General features: G+C 52.1%; 1 protein-coding gene across 1 annotated transcript in view; it reads right to left on the bottom strand.

The window, feature by feature from the left end:
• The window catches only part of CACNA1A (calcium channel, voltage-dependent, P/Q type, alpha 1A subunit), a 232,481-nt gene that overhangs the window by 71,884 nt on the left and 136,878 nt on the right, over window positions 1-23,719 (bottom strand). Inside the window, exons 20-24 of the mRNA XM_014529428.1 lie at window positions 23,620-23,717; window positions 12,293-12,753; window positions 10,409-10,544; window positions 5,968-6,097; window positions 263-410 (exon numbers count right to left, since the gene is read on the bottom strand). Of these exons, the coding sequence (XP_014384914.1) occupies window positions 263-410; window positions 5,968-6,097; window positions 10,409-10,544; window positions 12,293-12,753; window positions 23,620-23,717 (973 nt within the window). The remainder of the gene's footprint in view (window positions 1-262; window positions 411-5,967; window positions 6,098-10,408; window positions 10,545-12,292; window positions 12,754-23,619; window positions 23,718-23,719) is intronic.

The raw sequence follows: 23,719 nt of genomic DNA on the forward strand, positions 1-23,719 counted from the left end.
CCTCTGCTCTGAACCCTCTATGGCTCCCATCCACTCTTTACGTTCCCTCCAAGCCTGTCCTTCCCACAGACAGCAGAGGGCGCCTGTGAGCACCCCAGTCCAGTCACGACCCTCTGCTCTGAACCCTCTATGGCTCCCACTCACTTGGGGTAAACGCCAAAGGCCTCCCTGTGGCCACCAAACCCCTGCACGACCTGTCCCTGTCACCTCCCTGCCCTGGTTTTCTCTCCTCTACTCGTTCAGTCTTTCCAATCGCACCGGCCTCGCTGCTCCTCAAACACACAGGCGTTTCTAACCCCCGCCTGCGCCAGGGGGCCATTCTTGAGGGAGCAGAATCCCCTGGCACTCACCTTGATGACCATCTCAAAGGTAAAGACGCCTGTGAAAACGTAGTCAAAATATCGCAGCACCTGCAGGGGATGAAAGCAGGGGGCAGTGGGTCATGGCTTGTCCCCAAGGAGGAGAGCCTCCACCCAGAGGAAGGAACCCAGGTGCCCTGTGCAGCTGGGCAGGGCGTGTACAGCACAAGGGCCCCTCCCACCTCGCCTCACAGTGTAGATTTGTAAGTTGTGGAAGAAACGGTCCAGCAGATGGCAGCAAAGTCCTAACAAAACCACTCTGTTAGGCTGGTTTGCTGGCCAATGGGAAGGGCACCTTTTTAATCTGCCCAGGCCAGGTGGGGTCGGCCTGGACGAACAATGTCCTGTAGCCTGGGTCCCCTTCAGGCCACATGTCAGCACGTCTCTGATGTGATGCTGTTGTGAGGATTGCGACGGTGTAGGCACAGTTAAGTGCAGGGGGAACTTGGTCTGATTCTTGTTGAAAGGTTGATAATTACAGAGGACCGCCACCAGAGGGCGACCGCGAGCACCAGAGTCAGGTCAGGACCTTCTCTGCTCAGAATCCTCTGTGGCTCCCACCTCACTCCAGGTAGAAACTGAAGTCCACCCCATAGTCCCCAAAGCTCTGCACGATCTGCCTAGTCACCCCCCTGCCCTCACCTTCTCTCACTCTCCCCCTCACTTTCGTGGATCCTGCCACCTTGGATGTCCTCACCTCAGGGCCTTTGCACAGGCTGTTCCCACTGTCTGAAATGCTCTTCCCCATGTCCCACCTGATCCCTCTCTCTTCTCTGTTGTGGCTTGGTTCATGTATCACTTTCTCGGTGCCCTTTCTGACCGTCTGTTTAAAATGCCCCTTCCTGTACTTGTGATGGTCCTTACCTAGCCTCTTCTCCACGCCCCCCCCAACACACACACACACACACACACACACCCTCACGGTACACCCACCGCAGCTCAGGGGCTTCGGACACCGTGTGACCGTCCTCATTCCCCGGGAAGACCCGGGAGCGGGCACTGCAGTCCTTAGATCGGCCATGGGCCTCACGACAAACCAAGCCCTCAGTCTGTTCAGGGCGCCATTCGAGACCCCCCTCTACTTGACAAACCCCTTGTTTAGTTATTGATAATCTCACTGTCCATGTTCCCCACGACAATGTCAGCCCCCTGAGGACAGGAATGTTTGTCCCTGTGGCATTTCCAACTCCCAATACAGGGCCAGGCACACAGTAGGTCCTCAAGAAGTGTTTGCTGAATGAAGGCGTGAATGGCTGCAGCTGCACTGGGTCCTGCGGGAGCTCTGGGCCTCTGGGATCTGTGTGGTCACAGTTCCCATTCTCATTATGTGTGGCTTGCCTACAACCTGAGGACTGTGCTGCTAAGACCGCCACCAGGGCCCTAGGACAGTGATGGCGAACCTATGACACGCGTTTTGAGGGGCCATCAGGGACCAGCGTGGCCAGGCACTGACTTCCTGGAGTGGGCGGCAGGCACAAGGGGCTGGAAGGATCTGGGCAGGCAGAGGGGATGGTGGAGGGAGAGCATTTCAGTCTCGCCAAGCAGAGGGCATGGCATGGCCACAGGCCTGGAGCTCTGTGAGCTCTGGGAAGGCAGAGACCATCTCGTACTGTCAAGCCTTGATGTTTACTCTGTGCCTGGCACATAATAGTTGCTCATTAAGTGGCAACTAAGTGAAGCAATGAATGGAAGGAAGGGAGGAAAGCAGGAAAGGACTGGGGGAAGAGCAGGCCAGATGGTCAGGTGAATCAATTCTGGAGAGCTGAGGAAGTTGGATAAGAAGAAATCAACAGTCCAGTAAGTCAGATTCAACCATATCTAATACTTAGATCCTTCTGACCTCCATAAATGACAACTTTCTATGGTTCAATCTCATCCAAAAAGGTTCTCAGTTTCATTTATCACAGGAGTAACGTAAAGCGAAGTCCCTGTGGGATTCCATTCCATACCCAACAGGTCGGCCAAATGCGAGAGCCGCCAGCATCAAGTGTTGACAAGACCAGGGAGCAGGAGGACCCCCATACGCTGCCAGTACAACCATCACAGCGTCATCCAGTAAACATCTGGTCACATCTGGTGAGCCCAACCAGTGCAAATTCTATGATCCAAACACTGGCTTTACACCCCGGGGAAGGTCATGCCCAGGTGTGGGGAGTGTGGGGATTCTGAAGTGGAGACCCTCCAAACGCTCATCAACAGGAAGATGAACAAGCGAGTCACTCCACACGGTGGAATATTAAACAGCAATGAAAAAGCATGACTGCCACTACCATCTCACAGCAGACGCCGCGCTGGGCGACAGAAGCAAGGCATAGCACGACTCCGCCTGTTTAGCGTTAGAAACGGGCAAAAATGAATTCTAGCGTCTAAGGACACATGTGCGGGTGGGAAAATCAGAGAAGCTAAGAAACACGCCTTCCAGAGGCAGGGCCATGGTGACCTCCAGGGCAGGGCTTTCCAGGGTCCACACTGCCAACATCTGGGCTGGGAGCATTTGCCTAGGGAGCTGCCCTGGGCACTGTAGGGCAGTGAGCATCGCCCCAGGCCTCCACCTTCTAGATGTCAGTAGCACCCCCAACGCGCCCCAAGTCATGAGAATCAAACATGTCTCCGCATGGTGCCCCTGATTTGAATCCCCCTCCAGAGGGAAGAAGAGGGGTGATCGAGTTGGCGCCAGAGGTTAGGGGCGGTTCCGTTCTACTTCCTGCTATCAAAAAATTTCTATATGTGACACGGCACCAGAGTTAAGTTAGGGTTTTTCAAAATGCTGACATGCCGAGCTCAAAAGGTTCGCCATCACTGGCCTAGGCCTTAAGGAGCTGCCCTGGGCACTATAGGGCAGTGAGCAGCGCCCCAGGCCTCCACCTCTAGATGTCAGTAGCACCCCCAACGCGCCCCAAGTCATGAGAATCAAACATGTCTCCGCATGGTGTCCCTGATTTGAATCCCCCTCCAGAGGGAAGAAGAGGGGTGATCGAGTTGGCACCAGAGGTTAGGGGCGGTTCCGTTCTACTTCCTGCCCCGGATGGTGGTTACATGGGTGTGGTGCACTTTGAAGTCCTTGCTAAATGGATCCCACATGTTCTGCGCACTTGAGGCCTGTTCTGGTTGGGCTAATAGGAAGAACTCTGGGAGGGGTCCCTGGGCATCAGATGGCACCATGTTCTTGACGAGGGGAGGAGGGCTTTGAGGGGAGAAGTTTCAACTGTGAGATGGAGTGGGGAACAGACCCTTTGCCACCCCTTGGGGGCTGGTTGGAGCCCTGCCTGGGTTCCCACAGTGCTGGGAGCTGCGGCCCCTCCAGGCAACAGGAAGATGAACAAGCGAGTCACTCCACACGGTGGAATATTAAACAGCAATGAAAAAGCATGACTGCCACTACCATCTCACAGCAGACGCCGCGCTGGGTGACAGAAGCAAGGAATAGCACGACGCCACCTGTTTAGCGTTAGAAACGGGCAAAAAGGAATTCTAGCGTCTAAGGACACATGGGCGGGTGGGAAAATCAGAGAAGCTAAGAAACACGCCTCCCAGAGGCGGGGCCATGGTGACCTCCAGGGCAGGGCTTTCCAGGGTCCACACTGCCAACATCTGGGCTGGGAGCATTTGCCTAGGGAGCTGCCCTGGGCACTGTAGGGCAGTGAGCATCGCCCCAGGCCTCCACCTTCTAGATGTCAGTAGCACCCCCAACGCGCCCCAAGTCATGAGAAAAGTTTAGGCTGTGTTTCTGAGTGAAAATATCCTCTTTCAAAACTTCATGTCAACATGGAAGTCTGCTTGGTGAGACCTGGCTGCCTAGGGGATTGCCCCCCCCCCCCCCCCTTCCCAAACAGAGAAACCCCACCTCAACATTCTCTCAGCAAGATCCCACATGTTCTACGCACTTGAGGCCTGTTCTAGTTGGGCTAATAGGAAGAACTCTGGGAGGGGTCCCTGGGCATCAGATGGCACCATGTTCTTGACGAGGGGAGGAGGGCTTTGAGGGGAGAAGTTTCAACTGTGAGATGGAGTGGGGAACAGACCCTTTGCCACCCCTTGGGGGCTGGTTGGAGCCCTGCCTGGGTTCCCACAGTGCTGGGAGCTGCGGCCCCTCCAGGCCCCTTCCCCTTCTCTGGTCTCCTGGAGTAGGTAGGGCCTTTGCTGAGCTCTCTGGAGGCCCCTCCTGTGGCCTGGGCCCCTGAGGCCCCGGGGGAGCTGGGCAGATAACTGACTGTGGCCTCAGCCCTGCGCTGGAGCTGGTTTCCTCCGGGATCCATGTTCTAATTATTTCCTCCCATTTTGCTCCCCAACCCCAGCCCTGCAGTAGGGTCCCCAGGAGGCCTGCCCCGCCTGCAAAAGAAGGGAAAGTGCAAGGTAAGCTGCCAACAGGAGGCCTTGATTTATGGGGCCTTCCGGCCTCGCCAGGCTCCTAACCTACTTAGCGAGGATGGCAGGGCCTCACTCCCAGTGGGAAATGTACCTCTGTGCTGGGCAGGGGGAGCCATGGGACAGGAGCTGGGGAGGGAGGCAGCGCTGCCAGCCCAGCCTCTGCCACACCCTTGCCTGCCGCTACCTCAGTTTCCCCTCTCAACCACTGGCACACACTCGTTCCTAATTGGGAGGCTGCCAGGGGGGCCAGACGCAGAGTAGGTGCTCAATGAATGGAGATGGTTGAAAAACACACACAGCAGTTTGGCCTCCAGGGGAGGTCAAAGTGGAATTCTGCTCTGTGACCCTGGACCAGTCACTTAACCTCACTGAGCGTTCATTGGATAGCTATCTATCCAATGTGGATACTGGGAGGGCTTGTATGTCCAACGCCCCGGGTGATGCCTGGAACACAGCAAGTGCTCAATTAACAGGGGCTGTTCACAGACCCCGGACTGGCCAGAGAGAGCTTTTTAGTTCTCCAAAAAGGCTAAAAGTTGCCCTAGCCAGTTTGGCTCAGTGGATAGAGTGTTGGCCTGGAGACTAAAGGGTCCCGGGTTCGATTCTGGTCAAGGGCACGTACTTGGTTGCAGGCTCCTCTCCAGCCCTGGTCAGGACTTGTGCAGGAGGCAACCAATCAATGTGTTTCTCTCACATCGATGTTTCTCTCTGTCTTTCTCTTTCACTCTCCCTAAAAATCAGTGGAAAAATATTCTCGGGTGAGGATTAAAACAAAACAAAACAAAACACACACACACACACACACACACACACACACACACACACACACACAAGGCTCAAAGTTTAGGCTGTGTTTCTGAGTGAAAATATCCTCTTTCAAAACTTCATGTCAACATGGAAGTCTGCTTGGTGAGACCTGGCTGCCTAGGGGATTGCCCCCCCCCCTCCACATTCCACACAGAGAAAGCACAGCTCCACATTCTCTCAGCCTCACTCCCCACCCTCCTCCCTGGAACTCTAGCCATTTGCAGCCCTAGCCACCCTGGGCCATCGCTTCTTCACCAGGTGCACAGAGCCACTGCCTCCTCGAGGACCCTGCTCCCCAGAGCAGCCCCAAAGAACCGGAGCTTCCCCTCCCGACCAGCACGCCGTCCACCCTGGCTGTGAGCCTTTGGATGCAGGAGAAGGTGGCCCGAGACCGAGGAGCTGGGCTGGGAAGAGGGTGCGGGGTAGGACTCACGTTGTTCCGAGGCGCGTTGGGCTGCACGGGATCCTCAGCCGCCAGGGCAATGCTGCTCATGGCGATGACCATGAGGATGCACATCTCAAAGTAGCGCAGGTTCAGGATGTAATGGCACAGGCGGCGAAGGCTGTGGGGGCAGAGGGGCGTGCAGAGGTCCACTCAGACCGTGGGCTCGCAGCCCTTCCCTTCTACCATCTCCTCTGCCATCGAACGCTCCCCGAGATCTCTCACTCCCCAAGTCCCACAACCAACAAACTATCCAGCTCCTACATCTGGGGGTGTACAAGGATCTAAAGCCCCAAGAAGGCAGGGGGCCCTCAGCTAGGGAGGATCTTCACGTGCCCTGTTTGTAAGTTTTTATTACTTCCAAACAACCCTCTTGGAGCAACTGATTCCCAGGCTGCGTTGTCCTTGATTTTGTAGGAGATGAAAAGGTTTTTCATGCAGAAAATGTCCTGCGGTTAAATAAAACTGGGGAACTCTGGGTTAAGTAGATTTCTTAAAAAAAAAAAAAGAGTTGAGTGACCATAGCAAGTTACTCCGGCCCTCTGTGCTCTCATCTGTGACATGGCCATACAATTGGGCCTAACTCACAAGAAGGTGGGGATCAAAGAGTTAGAGGTAGGGGCTCCAAAAAATTACTTAAATTATGAATCCCAAGCCTTATTAGAGCCTTTAATATGCTAATGGAATAATACTTAAGAACTAAACTTTTTAAGTGGAGCTAAAAGTAATAAACATGGGCTGCATGCACGGCAGCGGGAATGAGTGGTTAAGAACAGGGTGACGGGGTCAGTCTTGTCTGGGCTCCCCCAGTTGCTTCCCGTCTGACTTTGGGAAGGTGACTTCCCTTCTTCGGGCCTCAGTTTCTTCATTTGTCAAATAGGACTAAGTGTAGGACCAATCCCACAGGGTTATTAGGAGAATTAAAAATAAAATAAAATTGTAAAGCACTCAGAACCATGCCAGGCACAAAGTAAGGGTCACGTAAGTATTTCTCCAGTAAAATAGGTGATGCCAACTAAATAAGAAAGTAAACGGACAGGGTGAATCCCAAAGAGGCAGGTTACAGAAAGCAGTCTCCCCCCAGCCCCACCCCAGCTTATGGGACGCGAGTTCGCTTTGTCCAGAGCACGTTGAGGGACCAGAGTTTCAAGAAATACCCTTTGGAAACACGTAATCCTAACATAATGCTGAACCCCATGACAGGTGTGCGATGGACTTCTCTCCTGGGTAACCCATCCTCCCTAAGGATGCCCGAGACGAGGGCCAGGGGGCTCGGGCAGAGAACACCCGCCCACCATGCCAACCCACGAGGAGCCGGGGTCAGGGGTGTGTGGCACAGGGCCGTGTCTGAGAGGCACCCTCTTTATAGACAGAGCAGACGCGGATGCTCATGACCATGATTTCCCGCCGATGGCAGGAGTGGGTCTTTCCCAGCGAAATCAGTGCTTTATGACAAACTTCTATCTTATGTGACTCAGGAAAAGGGTGTCATTGAAAAATGTGCTCAATGGTCCGTTCGGTCTGGGAGGTCCCTCTCCCCCATCACCCCGTCTGGTCTGCTCTCGGGCCCGACGTGCGCGGTCCCAGCTGCAGGTCATACTCACGGGTTGGTCGTGGAGAGGATAAACATGGAGCTGTAGGGGGGCATGGGTTTGGGGCCGTCTTCCCCGGGGTCTTCCTCCTCCTCCTTCTTCTCTTCCTCCTTTTTTGGCAGTGGGTCTGGGTTGGCGTTTTTGTTCACTGTTGGGACAAGATCCAACACAGGGCTCTTGCCACAATTTCCCACAAGCCTCTGGGCTCCCGTTCACTCCCCAGAGTAGGCAGTAAGCTGCTGACACGGATACTATGCGCCAGGCACCATATTATGTCGTTTGATCCTCACGTAACCCTATGAGGTCGGTACTTTATGATCCCCATTTCACAGATGAGAAAACTTGAGGCACAGAGAGGTGAAGTGACTTGCCTAAGGTCACACAGCTGGGACTTGGCTTTGCCACCCCTTGGGGGCTGGTTGGAGCCCTGCCTGGGTTCCCACAGTGCTGGGAGCTGCGGCCCCTCCAGGCCCCTTCCCCTTCTCTGGTCTCCTGGAGTAGGCAGGGCCTTTGCCGAGCCCTCTGGTGGCCCCTCCTGTGGCCTCAGCCCTGCGCTGGAGCTGGTTTCCTCCGGGAGCCGTGTTCTAATTATTTCCTCCCATTTTGCTCCCCAACCCGGGCCCTGCAGTAGGGTCCCCAGGAGGCCTGCCCCGCCTGCAAAAGAAGGGAAAGTGCAAGGTAAGCTGCCAACAGGAGGCCTTGATTTATGGGGCCTTCCGGCCTCGCCAGGCTCCTAACCTACTTAGCGAGGATGGCAGGGCCTCACTCCCAGTGGGAAATGTACCTCTGTGCTGGGCAGGGGGAGCCATGGGACAGGAGCTGGGGAGGGAGGCAGCGCTGCCAGCCCAGCCTCTGCCACACCCTTGCCTGCCGCTACCTCAGTTTCCCCTCTCAACCACTGGCACACACTCGTTCCTAATTGGGAGGCTGCCAGGGGGGCCAGACGCAGAGTAGGTGCTCAATGAATGGAGATGGTTGAAAAACACACACAGCAGTTTGGCCTCCAGGGGAGGTCAAAGTGGAATTCTGCTCTGTGACCCTGGACCAGTCACTTAACCTCACTGAGCGTTCATTGGATAGCTATCTATCCAATGTGGATACTGGGAGGGCTTGTATGTCCAACGCCCCGGGTGATGCCTGGAACACAGCAAGTGCTCAATTAACAGGGGCTGTTCACAGACCCCGGACTGGCCAGAGAGAGCTTTTTAGTTCTCCAAAAAGGCTAAAAGTTGCCCTAGCCAGTTTGGCTCAGTGGATAGAGTGTTGGCCTGGAGACTAAAGGGTCCCGGGTTCGATTCTGGTCAAGGGCACGTACTTGGTTGCAGGCTCCTCTCCAGCCCTGGTCAGGACTTGTGCAGGAGGCAACCAATCAATGTGTTTCTCTCACATCGATGTTTCTCTCTGTCTTTCTCTTTCACTCTCCCTAAAAATCAGTGGAAAAATATTCTCGGGTGAGGATTAAAACAAAACACACACACACACACACACACACACACACACACACACGTGTACAAGGATCCTAAAGCCCCAAGAAGGCAGGGGGCCCTCAGCTAGGGAGGATCTTCACGTGCCCTGTTTGTAAGTTTTTATTACTTCCAAACAACCCTCTTGGAGCAACTGATTCCCAGGCTGCGTTGTCCTTGATTTTGTAGGAGATGAAAAGGTTTTTCATGCAGAAAATGTCCTGCGGTTAAATAAAACTGGGGAACTCTGGGTTAAGTAGATTTCTTAAAAAAAAAAAAAAGAGTTGAGTGACCATAGCAAGTTACTCCGGCCCTCTGTGCTCTCATCTGTGACATGGCCATACAATTGGGCCTAACTCACAAGAAGGTGGGGATCAAAGAGTTAGAGGTAGGGGCTCCAAAAAATTACTTAAATTATGAATCCCAAGCCTTATTAGAGCCTTTAATATGCTAATGGAATAATACTTAAGAACTAAACTTTTTAAGTGGAGCTAAAAGTAATAAACATGGGCTGCATGCACGGCAGCGGGAATGAGTGGTTAAGAACAGGGTGGCGGGGTCAGTCTTGTCTGGGCTCCCCCAGTTGCTTCCCGTCTGACTTTGGGCAGGTGACTTCCCTTCTTCGGGCCTCAGTTTCTTCATTTGTCAAATAGGACTAAGTGTAGGACCAATCCCACAGGGTTATTAGGAGAATTAAAAATAAAATAAAATTGTAAAGCACTCAGAACCATGCCAGGCACAAAGTAAGGGCCATGTAAGTATTTCTCCAGTAAAATAGGTGATGCCAACTAAATAAGAAAGTAAACGGACAGGGTGAATCCCAAAGAGGCAGGTTACAGAAAGCAGTCTCCCCCCAGCCCCACCCCAGCTTATGGGACGCGAGTTCGCTTTGTCCAGAGCACGTTGAGGGACCAGAGTTTCAAGAAATACCCTTTGGAAACACGTAATCCTAACATAACGCTGAACCCCATGACAGGCGTGCGATGGACTTCTCTCCTGGGTAACCCATCCTCTCTGAGGATGCCCGAGACGAGGGCCAGGGGGCTCGGGCAGAGAACACCCGCCCACCATGCCAACCCGCGAGGAGCCGGGGTCAGGGGTGCGTGGCACAGGGCCGTGTCTGAGAGGCACCCTCTTTATAGACAGAGCAGACGCGGATGCTCATGACCATGATTTCCCGCCGATGGCAGGAGTGGGTCTTTCCCAGCGAAATCAGTGCTTTATGACAAACTTCTATCTTATGTGACTCAGGAAAAGGGTGTCATTGAAAAATGTGCTCAATGGTCCGTTCGGTCTGGGAGGCCCCTCTCCCCCATCACCCCGTCTGGTCTGCTCTCGGGCCCGACGTGCGCGGTCCCAGCTGCAGGTCATACTCACGGGTTGGTCGTGGAGAGGATAAACATGGAGCTGTAGGGGGGCATGGGTTTGGGGCCGTCTTCCCCGGGGTCTTCCTCCTCCTCTTTCTTCTCTTCCTCCTTTTTTGGCAGTGGGTCTGGGTTGGCGTTTTTGTTCACTGTTGGGACAAGATCCAACACAGGGCTCCTGCCACAATTTCCCACAAGCCTCTGGGAGTAGGCAGTAAGCTGCTGACACTGATAGTATGTGCCAGGCACCATATTATGTCGTTTGGTCCTCACATAACCCTATGAGGTCGGTACTTTATGATCCCCATTTCACAGATGAGAAAACCTGAGGCACAGAGAGGTGAAGTGACTTGCCTAAGGTCACACAGCTGGGACTTGGCAGAGCTGGGATTTGAACCTGGGCAGTCTGGCCCCAGAGCGTCCCCTCTCAACTACTCTACAGCCTTGAGTCTGCTGGGACCCTCACAGGATATTAACACAGACCTGTCCCCATCTCATGATGAACTTCATACTGTCACTTGAAGGCAGGCAGGGTAGGTCCAAATATCCCCACTTTACAGGTGAGGATACTGAGCTCACCCACCATCAAAATGCAGGGTTTCTCCCCATTAACACACCCCTCTTGACCAGGGCCAGGTGCTACCACCCTCCCAACATTGATTCTGTGGCTTCCATCTCACTCTATGTCCATGGGCAGGCTGAGCCTCTCTGAGCCTCAGTTTTTCCATCTGTAAAATGGACACAATGACAAGACCCACCGTGTAGGACTGTGCTGAGCATTTACAGGACAAACCCATGGACTCTCTTGCACAGAACTGACACTAGAAGAATTGGGCTACTATTATCATCTTGGAAAATAATAAGCTCACTGGGTCATCTCCAAATTCCTAGTGCTTCTCAAGTCCCAATCTTAAATGGGGAATGGAGCGAGGGGTAAGAACTGCCAGTCCCTCCAGAGCCTAGACCTGCACTGAACAACATGGAAACGTGCTGGTCCCAACGGTGGAGTGCTGTGAGCACAAGACACACAGATGTCGAAGTCTGAATGTGAGAAAGAGAATGTCAAGTAGCTCGTTAATAATTTTTAAAATATTGATTTTATGTTGAAATGGTAACATTTTGGACATAATTAACATTTTGGGTTAAATATAACTTATTAGTTTATTTTACCTACTTGTATTTCCTCTATATTTTTCATTCATTTCCTTCATTCTTTCCTTCCCTCCCTCTCTCTGTCCCTTTCCCTCCCTTCCTCCTTTCTGTCTTTTAATGTGGCTACCAGAAAGTTTAAAATTATATGTGGCCTGGCTGGTGTGGCTCAGTGGTTGAGCATTTATCCAGGAACCAGGAGATTGCGGTTCGATTCCCGGTCAAGGGCACATGCAGGGGTTACGGGCTCGATCCACAAAGGGGGCGTGTAGGAGGCAGTCGATCAATGATTCTTTCTCATCATTGATGTTTGTATCTCTCTCTCTTCATCCCTCTTCCTTGTGGAAATCAATAAAAATATATAAAAAAAATACAATTACATATGTGGTCTGTGTCACATTCCTTTTGGAAAGCGCTGGCTTAGAGAATCGCATGACTTTCCCAAATTTCCAGCAGAAGAATCCATTGCTCCTCAAATACGGTGGCTTCCTGGCTCTCTAGTGGGGATTCGGGATGCAGGAAATATCATGAACCTTACTGAGCATGTGCAGGCCAGCCACTCTGTGCATAGTATCTCATTTAATGCTCCCACCCTGCAGGGCAGAAACTACATAGATACCCATTTTCCAGAGGAAGAAACTGAGGCCAGAGAGGTGGGATCCTTGTCTAGGGTCACACAGCTGAGCTTCTAGGGACTGAGCCCAGGGACACTGGTCCCCACCAGTGACAGTGGAGGGTGGAGTCTCACCTTGGACGACGGTGTGGTTGAGGGGCGGGCAGGCCGGGGGGATGTCCACCGCGGTGTGGTCGGGTTTCCTGGCAGTCTTAGCTGAGTTGGTCTGGGTGCTGCTGGGGTTGGTGACAATAAGGCTGTTCTCGGGGGTTTTGGGGGGGCCGGGGTTGGACGGGTTCCCCGGGTTGTTGGGCATCTGGCGACCGGCGGCGTTCTGAGGATTGGTGGCCATGGCAGACGGGGCCATTGTGGGGCCGGGGTTGGTGCTGTTCCCCATCTTGGCTGGGCTCTGGGGCAGGCCGGCGTGGCCGAGGCTGTCGTGGGGACCGGCCGCCTCTGCGGTGGCCAGCTTGTTGTTCTTCATGTTGTCGATGTCCTCGGCCGGCGGCGGGTCTTGGCGGCCCAGGTCCTGCTGGATCGGCCGGGTGGTCGACAGGTTGGGGCCCGACACGGGGACCCCGGAGCCCTGGGTGTCTCTGTGGGAGGCAGGCCAACGAGAAAGAACCCAGAACTGAGTTAGAATAACAGAGAGGACATTTCTGGATGCTGCCTGAGATGCCATCACTCAAGGGTACAACTTCGACAGCGAGAGGCGCTGCCCAAGCTCCCCAGCGCCTGGCACAGCGGTTCTTGGTCCCCGTGTAAGTGTAGCTAACTGCCCACCTTCCAATGCACTGCTTCCCCTGCCAGAACAGCTGTTCCCCAGGGATGCGAAGTCAGAAGGAAAAAGGACTTTCTGCCGGAGCTTGTACCACCCAACCCGAAACTTCCAGCCCTGCCTTCGTGCCCCATTAGCTCCCAGGCAGGACTGGGGACACCATCTCTGTCGGGGTGGGGTTGACTCATGGCCTTAAATGCCTGTAGTATGTATGTCCCTCCAATATTCCACTCGGGAGGAGCAGGCAGTATACCCACGCAAACATATTACAAAATAACAACAGAAATAATAACAGCAGACACTTCAGTAACAGACTTGTAATAAGCCCTCATGCTCAGCCCTCAGAGGGACAATTACTAGCACTCTTTTACAGACGAGAGAATGGAAGATCAGAGAGGTTAAGTTTCTTGCCCGAGGCAACAGAGCTGGGAAATGAATGGGACTGACACTAGAAGATACAAGGGTGGTGGGCAAAGCACCCAGGCAGAGGGGACAGCCAGTGCAGAGGCCCTGCGGTGGGGACGTGCTTGGTGAGCGTCAGGAGGCTGGTGTAGCTGGAGGTGGGGGGTGGGGGAATGAGATGAGCGCCAGGCAAATGTTTGGTGACTTCCTGTCAAATGATAAATGAATGTCCCCATTTCTCAAACGAGGACACTGAGGCCCAGAAGTCCTCCAGGTCCAAACCTCCCTTCAGTCCCCGTGTCCTCCCAGCGGCACACTCACCCCCACCTTGGCAAAGGCCCCGGTGAGGGCGGCGCAGGTCAGGGGCCCATCTGGTGCCTCCCGGGCCCAGACCCTCTCACTGCGTGTCTATCGTCGCTGCCCCTGCTCTGCTCGCCGGCCCATGGATCCAGGTGGACCTGGTTCCCAGCCACTTCCCAGAGGCTTGGCTCCTGAGTGTGATCCGCTTGCCTTCACACACCTCCTCGGAACCCTCGATCCTCAGATAAGGGGCCTCATCGTCCCCCAATCCCTGGGCCCTGGCCCTGGCAAAGCTGGTTTCCCTGGAAACAAAGGACCTCTGTCGCTTATAATCTCAGTGACTCCTCTCTCCAGAGGGCTCTGCAGTCCAAGACTTCTCTCTCTGGCTCTTTTGATTTTATTTTAAACTAGAGGAGAGGCCCAGTGCATGAATTCATGCATGGGTGGGGTCCCTAGGCCTGCCCAGCAACAGGGCTGATTGGGGCCAGGCTGATCGGGGCCTGCCAGCCGGGGGGAGGAACGGGAGGGCACGAGGGATGAGGTGCGGGAGGTTGGCTGCTGGTCCCCGAGGAGGGAGCTGGCCCTTGGCCCCCCTGGGAAAGGGGTCGCGTCTGCCGCCACCCACCCCTGTTTCCCCGTCCCAGCCCAGGGCCCAAAGGCCCCAGCGGGGTTGGGAGAGGAGGTGACAGTCGCCAGGTCGGGCGTGGAAGGAACGAATGCTGGATGCCCATGCCGCGTGGTTCCCCCCACCCCTTCTCATAGCAACTAGCTGACCAGTCGTTCCGTACTAACGGTTGCTTAGGCTTTTATATATATAGATTTTTATGGATTCCAGAGAGAGGAAGGGAGAGAGAGAAACATTGACAAGAGAGAGAAACATGGATCAGTTGCTCTCACACACGTCCCGAATGGGGATCGAACCTGCAACCCAGGCATGTGCCCTGACCGGGAATCAAACCTGCCACCCTCTGGTCTATGGTTTGATGCTCCAACCAACTGAGCCACACGGACTTCTCTGGCTCTTCTTAAAGGCAACCCTTGATTCTGCAACCTGTGCCTTCCACATGTCCTCACAACAGCTCACACTTGCTGTGTGCTGGATTTTACACATCATCAGCCCATCTGATCCTTGGAATAGCCATGGGGAGTGGGCAGTGCTGTTATTTCTATCTTGCAGATGAGGAAACCGAGGCCCAGCGACAGAAGGGCCTTGCCCAAGGCCACACAACAGCCAGTTGGTGGCAGAGCAGCTTGGAGCCCAGACAACAGGCTCCCACGTCCATACTCCTGCCCCCCACCTGACACTGTACCTCTTACAAAGCAGTCTGAGGTCTCCCCGAGGCCTAGCCCACACCGGGTGGGTATGGGAGTCCTCGCGCTCACTGTCATGGCCTAGAGCAGTGATGGCGAACCTTTTGAGCTCGGCGTGTCAGCATTTTGAAAAACCCTAACTTAACTCTGGTGCCGTGTCACCTATAGAAATTTTTTGATATTTGCAACCATAGTAAAACAAAGACTTATATTTTTGATATTTATTTTATATATTTAAATGCCATTTAACAAAGAAAAATCAACCAAAAAAATGAGTGTCATAGGTTCGCCATCACTGGCCTAGAGTGTGGGCCAACCTCTGTTCTATCCCAACTCGTTCACTTCTTGAACAATCTGGTCAGGCTGGGATCATGACTGCTCCCATTATACAGATGGGAAAACAGAGGCCTGGGGAAGCTGTCATACTAGAAAATGGTTCTGTCGGGCTGTCGCCATCACATACACTCACTCAAGAGACCAGAGGGGGCAAAAGACAGCATTCAGGTTGCCCTATTCATTTAACACCAGATTAGATGCAGATGCAGGAACCGAAGTCCCCCCGACAGCACAGGCCTGGCTCCCCAGGCCCAAGCCAGAACCCCGAATCTACCCAACACTTAATAATAAAAGAAGCTGGCTTCCCTGGGGGGCCTCCCAATGGCTAAGGCGCCGGCACCATCTTCCTCACTTTGTTTTTGTATTTTTACCTGCAAAAGGCCTTGGTGGTGTTTCGTGGGCAGAGGAGAGACAGGGTGTTTTATTTTTAGATTTGTCTTTCTGAGGGCACACAGGAAGAAGGCAGGCCCAGGAGAATTTCTCACTTCTCCGGCGCGTGAGTAGGTCACGAATCGACACCTTAGAAGACAGACTGACCTGGTTTAAGTCTCAGCGATGCCACTTACCAGCTACGTGACCCTCTAGTTTGATTAGCCCCTCTCGGCCTCAGGCCCCTCATCTTTGAACTGGGAATAGTGGTAGCAGGACCTTCCCTATAACTTGGAGATGAAAGTCAACATCCTGGTGCTGATGTGCGCTGTAACCACGGGTGAGGTAGCCTGTTTCTCACCCATAATAGGGGCTTGGGAAACTCACCGAGTTACTGTGAGGAACAAATGTGAGTGAGCTGAGGGCTACAGGATTCCTCCCGGTAGGGCCTTGACGTCCAGTGGAATTTGCCCCTGAGGGTTTAGAACTTGCTTGGGACCAGTGACCCTTTATTCCTGCCAATTTCTCCCCTTTGGACTAAGAATGTCTACCCCTTGCCTGTCTCAACATTATATTTTGGAAGCAGACAACTTGTTTCTAGTTTCCAGGTTCACAGGTGGAGGGGGATTTTGCTCCAAATGGGTCATATTCAGAGCCTCACTCATTCCCGGCTTAGGTGATGAGATCTGGGATTGTGGAGCTGATGCTGTAATAGATTAAGACTTTTGGGGATACCGGGATGGGGAGAATGTATTTTGCACATGGGATTGGCGTGAATTTTGGGGTGGAGTTAGAGGCTGGACTACAGTGGGTTGAATGGGGAAGAGAGTGACCAAAGAACATATATGCATAGATGCATAACCCATGGACACAGACAATAGGATGGTGAAGGCCTGGGGTTGGGTGGAGGGGAACAAAAAGGGAGAAAACGGGAGACATCTGTAATACTGTCAACAATAAAATATAATGAAAAAAACAACAACTTTATGTCCACCTGGAACCTGAGACTGTGACCTTAATTGGAAAAAAGGTCTTTGCAGATGTAATTAAATTAGGATCACGAGATGAGATTGTCCTGGAGTAGGGTGGGCCCTAAATCCAATGACAAGTGTCCTTAGAAGAGAAGGGGAGAAGGCACGCAGAGAAGGCCCTGTGAAGACGGGGCAGGGATCGGAGGGAGGTGTCTACAGCCAAGGGACGCGGGACCCAGGACTGCCGGCAGCCCCGGGACACGAACCCTGTGCCCGGATGGTGGGCGTCAGCTGTAATGTGTGGGTTAAGTGAAAGAAATTCGGAACCAATATTTCTCCAATGACTTGCACAGCCCACAAATGGGTTCCTAATTCCAACCCACTGCTGGTGCTTTTGTAGAAGTTGTCCATGAAAACCTGGCTGGGAATATTCCCTCATTTATATATATAGTGGCCCGGTGCATGAATTCGTGCACATTGGAAGGAAATTAATTAGGAGAAATATTTTAATACCGCTATTGGCCCTTTCTCTATCATCTAAGTGTCAACCAAAATCATGATTGACAATGACAGATCGAAACACATGCGTGTGATTGGCACCAGCGAGAGCTTTATATATATTGCACATGCGTGAGTCAACTTAGCCTTTTATATATATAGAACACACTTGCTTAATTAGACCTGCTTTCTGATGTAGCCAAACTTTTTCCAGCCCAGTGAAGCACCCCAACTTCTCTTTCAGGTAACTGTCAGCAACATAGCAGTAAATATCAACATGAACAGATTATTATTGTAGGTCACGCAGGGAGAACAAAGGGTGAAATATTTAACTGCAGCAGTGTTTGACTATATTCTGCGCAGTGAGAAAACCTGAAGTCATTTTCAAGGCCCACCATTTCTTACTTCTTTTCAGTTGGGTCAAGTTCCTAAGGTTTCTAAATCTCCGTTTTCCGGCTAATGAAAAGAAGATAGGATTCTACCTACTCCCAGACTTCTGTGAGGATCAAATGAGATGAGGCACGGGAAAATGCTTCACAGACATTTGGTTGCAGTGTAAAATGTTTGCACCTGGCTATAAAGCAAGTTGTGTTCCTGGGCTGAAGAAAGTGCAAGGAGGCTAGTTGCTAGGGAGAGGAAGCCGGGCGTTGCTACGTGACGTCATTACCTGGATGGACACTTAGCATATTAGCCTTTTATATATATAGATTATATATGTATATATAGATATGTTAAAATAGATATCCCTATGAAAAAGCAGGCTGAGCTAAGGTATTCTTTCAAAGAGAAGCTTTGGCCACTACCCAGGGAAGCTGTCTAAATAACACAGCAGGTAGAGGGACAGCCTCATGCACGGGACCATGACCCTCGTTCGGATGGAAAGGGGACCGGCAGGCCTTGCTGTCTTGTTCTTGCTGCCTCTGTTGGCTCTGTGTGTCGTGGAGTTTTAACAAGCTCAGCTGGCAGCGGCCTAGTATCAGTCTCCAAGAGCCTTCATTTCTGAATGTCTCCAAGGAGAACCTAAAAGGGGCAGAAAACTCGGAAGTCAGGCCCCTTCCCCGTCCCCTCCTGGGGATTTGCCATCATCTGCCCTGAATAGGCAGCTGGTTGCATAATGCCTGTCCTGCACCGCGTCCCTTTGCCAGTGAATCACTGCAGCCTCCCTCCGCCGAGGGCTGTGGACGCCGTGCCTGGGGCATGCTCAGGCCCCAGACCCAGAGGATGGCCCTGCTTCCTTGTGCCCCACTCTCCTAAGGACCTATGTGTATTAACTTATTTAATCCTCACAACAACCACCACTGGAGGAGGTATCAGGATCAGGCCCATTTTAGAGATGAGGAAACTGAGGCCTAGAGAGGCAAAGGTATTTGCCCAGTGTCATCCAGCTGGGAAAGGGCTGAGCTGGACTCTACACCTAGAGATTTTAAGGTACAGTGCTACTGAATGAAGAAAATGGGGGCACTAGATAACTTGGGGTGCATGGAATGGGGCTGCTGAAGGGAATGGCTACGGCCCAGCGGGGGTGCTGTAAGAATCAGGGTACTTCCCCACGCAGGATAAGCTGTGAGGCTCAGAAGTCCAGTATCTCACTTCTTGCTCCTTTTGGGCAGTGGGATATCACAGTGATGAGAGCAGGTGGAACTAAGAGGCAAAGAGCTGAGATGTTAATTCGGGGTGGGGTGGGGTGAGGGCGCAGGTCTTGGCAGAGCCCCCTGTGCTCCGTCAGATCTAGCAGAATCTCCCCACTACTGGGGCGGGGGGTAGGGGGGACGCTCTGTGATCCAGGTTTTTACTGGAGTCAGGGTAAGCTCCATCCTCACTTTGGTCACCTGGTGCCACTGGGCTCGGCTGCCCGGTGTGGGGGACCTGCGGCCGGAAACTATTGAATGATGTGAAGTAGGATGTGCTTCCACACACTTCACTGGGGTGAGCCAGTGAGAGCTTCAGGGGAGGGAGGGGGGCATTTAAAACTGGGGAAACTGGAGAGGAAGTGAAGTAGAAATGGGGGGGGGAAGCAGAGGGAACAGAAAGAAAACAATCATATATATAATCAGTATTCTGGAGAATGAAAAACACAGTGTCTGGGAAAAGGCCCAAGAAACAAGAGGAAAAATGCAGGAGGCAGACCTCTTAGGTAGGGCCACCGGCTTCGCTGGAACATAGAACCCAAACATCTTCTTACTGTATTCTATTCTTGAATAAAGTTTTAACTTCGTCATTCTTAGTTTTCTTAAAGCAGATGAATGGCTCAGCCTCTCTCAAAGTGCCTGGATCTTCATACCGTTTTATTTCCAACGAGCATTAGAACTGTTTTACAAGCCGCACGAGTAACGCCTCTTGTGGTCAGGGCGTTGGACACCTCTGCTGATAAGGCAGCGAGCAGCCCTCCTGGTTTGGGAGATGAGCCGCCCAGCTGAGCATTTGTGGGTGGGAGTGAGGAGGGGATGGGGCACAGTGGTGGAATTCAAGAAGCCCGGGCTGTCATACTTCCGCTGCTGGCTGGTTGCCCTTCGGGAAGCCCCCTTCTCTCTCTGGGCCTCAGCTTCCCCATCTGTCAAAAGAGTCTGAGTGAACAATCTAAAGACTACGGATCTAAAGTGTGTTTGTTTGTTAATCATTACCCGAGGATATTTTTCCAATCATTTTTTTTAGAGAGAGTGGAAAGGAGGGGGAGAGACGGAGAGAGAGAAACATCTGTATAAGAGAGACACATGGATTGGTTGCCTCCCACACGAGCCTGGACTGGGACCAGGGATTGAGCCTGAAACTGAGGTTATGTGCCCTTGACCAGAATCAAACTGAAGACCCTTCGGTCTATGGCCTGACTAAGCCAAACCAGCTAGGGCTAAAGTTGTTTTTTAATGTCTGTGAGTCTTAAAAATAATAGTAATAGCTAAAACTTATTGAGTATTTGCTACTACTAATAAAAATAGTTAACATCTAGCCCTGGCCAGTGTGGCTCAGTGGTTGAAGTGGCGGCCTGAGCACCAAAGGTTTGATTCCCAGTCAAGGCTGTGAGCCTGGGTTGCAGGTTCAGTCTCCGGCCCCATCAGGGTGAGTGTAGCAGGCAACCAATTGATGTGTGTCTCTCATGCGTTGATGCTTCTTTCTCTCTCTCTCTCTCTCTCCCCCCTTTTTCTCCCTCCCCCTCTTTCTCCCTCCTTCTCTCTCTTCTACTCTTTCTAAAAATCAATGGAAAAAATATCCTTGGGTAAGGATTAACAACAACAAAGTTAACATCTATTGAGTGCTTAATATATTCATACGAATAATAGTTAACATTTACTGGGCACTTATTATAAGCCAGGCAGTATTTAAAGCATTTTACATGAACTAACTAACTCATTTGAACCTTATGTCTAGGAGGTAGGTACTGTACTTATCCCCCTTTGCAGATGGGGAAATAGAGACCCAGAGAGGGGGGGTGACATACTGCAAGTCACTCAGCCAGGAGGTGATGGGGCAGGAGAGTGACCTCCGGCTCCTGAGTCCTGGCCGTTTTTGCCATCAGGCTGTGCTGCCATTCTGTCCCTGTCATTCCGCCTCCTTCGAGAACGGGAGCAGGTGTAATACTACGGATATTTACAGCAATATTGGTAGCAATAATAATAACAGAAACAGCGATGCATTGGTCCTTAATTATGCAGTCCTGTGCTAAATACTTTATTCCGCCTAAAATTACATTGCCCCGAGAGGACTCAAGGCCCTGCTGACCCACCCACCACTGTCCCTTCAAATTCATTGTCTCTCCTCACCCTCCAAACGGCAAACGGCAAACTGGCCTCCTTCTGGTCCTCTGGTTTGGGACACTTTCCTTCCTTCTCCTGCATGTCCGTTCCCTGCAGTTGCCCGACTGAACCCACGGCCCCAGCTTAGTCTACAGTCGGCACTTAGTAAACACTGAAGGAAGAATGAGTGACCGCATAAGAGAAAGCCCTACATTTAGCAGGAATGACTTGGAAAAATGGTTTCAGGGGGCTGTGGTGGAGATAGGTGGAGACCTAATGATATACTGATGTGTGTGGGGGGGACTGTGGACATTTAGGAAGTGGGAAGCAGGTACACTAATATCTTACTATGTAGCCCTAGCCGGTTTGGCTCAGTGGATAGAGCATTGGCCTGCGGACTGAAGGTTCCCAGGTTCGATTCCGGTCAAGGGCACATGCCGGGGTTGCGGGCTCCATCCTCAGTAGGGGGCCTGAGGGAGGCAGCCGATCAATGATTCTCTCATCATTCATGTTTCTATCTCGCTCTCCCTCTCCCTCTCCCTTCCTCTCTGAAATCAATAAAGAAATATATTTAAAAAAAAAATCTTACGATGTGCAGGGCAGTCCCACCTGGGGAAGAACTAGGCCGCCTCCTTCACGACGTTCATATGTCCCTCACACAGGTGAAACTCTGCTTGCAATGACCGGTGCCTTTAGTTTTAGCCTGACTGTGTTTCTATAGAGCATAACGTATTTCTGCATGTTTTATACGTCGCATTTTCCCTGAATGCAACTACTGGGCACATTAGGGAAGGCTAGACTCTGAGGAGCTTCACTCTGAGCTGCCAATCGTAGCAGACACTGGCCCGAAGGCCCTCAGTTTGGAACATCCCACACCGATGGCAGTGCTCTGTGTTGTGTAAGTTGTCTGCACAACCCCGTCAGCCGGCATTTGTGCCTGTAACATTCCTGGTGACTTGGCGCACAGTTGCCTGCCTCAGAGTCACGTCACTCTGTCCCCTAGACCAGCGGTCGCCAACCAGTGGGCCGCGGACACTGGTGGTCCGCGAGGTCCTAAAGGTTGGCAACCGCTGCTCTAAACCAGTGATGGCGAACCTATGACACGCGTGTCAGAGGTGACAGGCGAACTCATTTTTTGGGTTGATTTTTCTTTGTTAAATGGCATTTAAATATATAAAATAAATATCAAAAATATAAGTCTTTGTTTTACTATGGTTGCAAATATCAAAAAATTTCTATATGTGACACGGCACCAGAGTTAAGTTAGGGTTTTTCAAAATGCTGACACGCCAAGCTCAAAAGGTTCGCCATCACTGCTCTAACTCTTTTACTTAAGTGTGGTCCCCGGGCCTGGGAGCTCTTTGGAAATGCAGACTTCCAGGTTGCACTTGAAACCTGCCGAATTAGGACCTATGTTTTAGCCAGATCCTTGGGGATCCGTGCACACACCCGATTTGGAGAAGTGTTGGCCTGCTGTGTATGTCTTGTAACAGACCTGCTTCAACGCAACTTTAAAAAATCAATATGACAGCCCTGACCGGTTTGGCTCAGTGGCTAGAGCGTAGGCCTGTGGACTGAAGAGTCCCAGGTTCGATTTCGGTCAAGGGCATGTACCTTGGTTGCGGGCACATCCCCAGTGGGGGGTGTGCAGGAGGCAGCTGATCGATGTTTCTCTCTCATCGATGTTTCTGACTCTCTGTCCCTCTCCCTTCCTCTCTGTAAAAAATCAATAAAATATGTATATTAAAAAAAATCAATATGATGGCCCTGACCGGTTTGGCTCAGTGGATAGAGCGTCGGCCTGGGAACTGAAAGGTCCCAGGTTCGATTCCGGCCAAGGGCATGTACCTTGGTTGCGGGCACATCCCCAGTGGCGGGTGTGCAGGAGGCAGCTGATCGATGTTTCTCTCTCATCGATGTTTCTGACTCTCTGTCCCACTCCCTTCCTCTCTGTAAAAAATCAATAAAATATATTAAAAAAAATCAATATGACACCATAATAGTGATATCAAAGAAGACTTACAGGACATTAATTAATAAGAGAACAATGTCTGTTTCACCATGTATGCTGTTGGGCTGCCAGGTGTAGAATCCCTATAGACCTTCTAAGGAGCGTTACAAACACTGTCATGAAAAAGAGGCTGCTGTTTCTGACTGGGTCAAGTGCTGGCCTGGGAGATGCTTTCAAAAGCCTTGAGCCCTGCCCCCCTTCAGTGATGAGGGCCCAGAGTGGCTTTTCAAATCCCCCCAGGAACAGCGCCAGGTAAAAAGACGGCTGGCTCAGTAACAGCTAACGTGGACCAAGCATGGCATCAGCTGCACGTTCCGCCCTGTGCATGTATCACCTCATTTAATTCCAGCAATGACCCACTGTGCCACTGCAGGTCTCACTGTGCCATTTTACAGATTGAGAAAACTGAGGCCCAGACTTGCGAAGTCACTTATCCAAGGTCACACAGCAAGCACAAGGAAGAGCCCTGTAACTCAGGGAGAGTTTTTGTGGTTTCCATGAGATGCATGAGGGCATGAGGATCTGCCTGCAGCCTCTGGCGTCAGATGGCCTGGGTTCAAGGGCACTTATTAGATGTGTGACCTTGGGCAAGTCGCTCCACCTCTGTTTCCCCCTCTGTGAATTGGGGTGATGACGATGGGCTCGAGCTCAGGGGATGGCTGAGAAGACTGAGTTGCTGAGAGGAGTGCCAGGCACACAGCAGACTGTTATTATTACTACTGTTGTCACTGACCATTTCTCAGGTGGCTTCTACTTACTTCCTCCGCCGGTGCCTGCGCTCCTTGTCCTCCCTCCGCGTGTCCATGTCATACGTGGCTGGAGGGCCATGCCGGTGCCGCCGCCTCCGCTCGCCGCCAT

The sequence above is a fragment of the Myotis brandtii genome, unplaced genomic scaffold (assembly GCF_000412655.1).
Source record: "Myotis brandtii unplaced genomic scaffold, ASM41265v1 scaffold680, whole genome shotgun sequence".
NCBI lineage: Eukaryota > Metazoa > Chordata > Mammalia > Chiroptera > Vespertilionidae > Myotis > Myotis brandtii.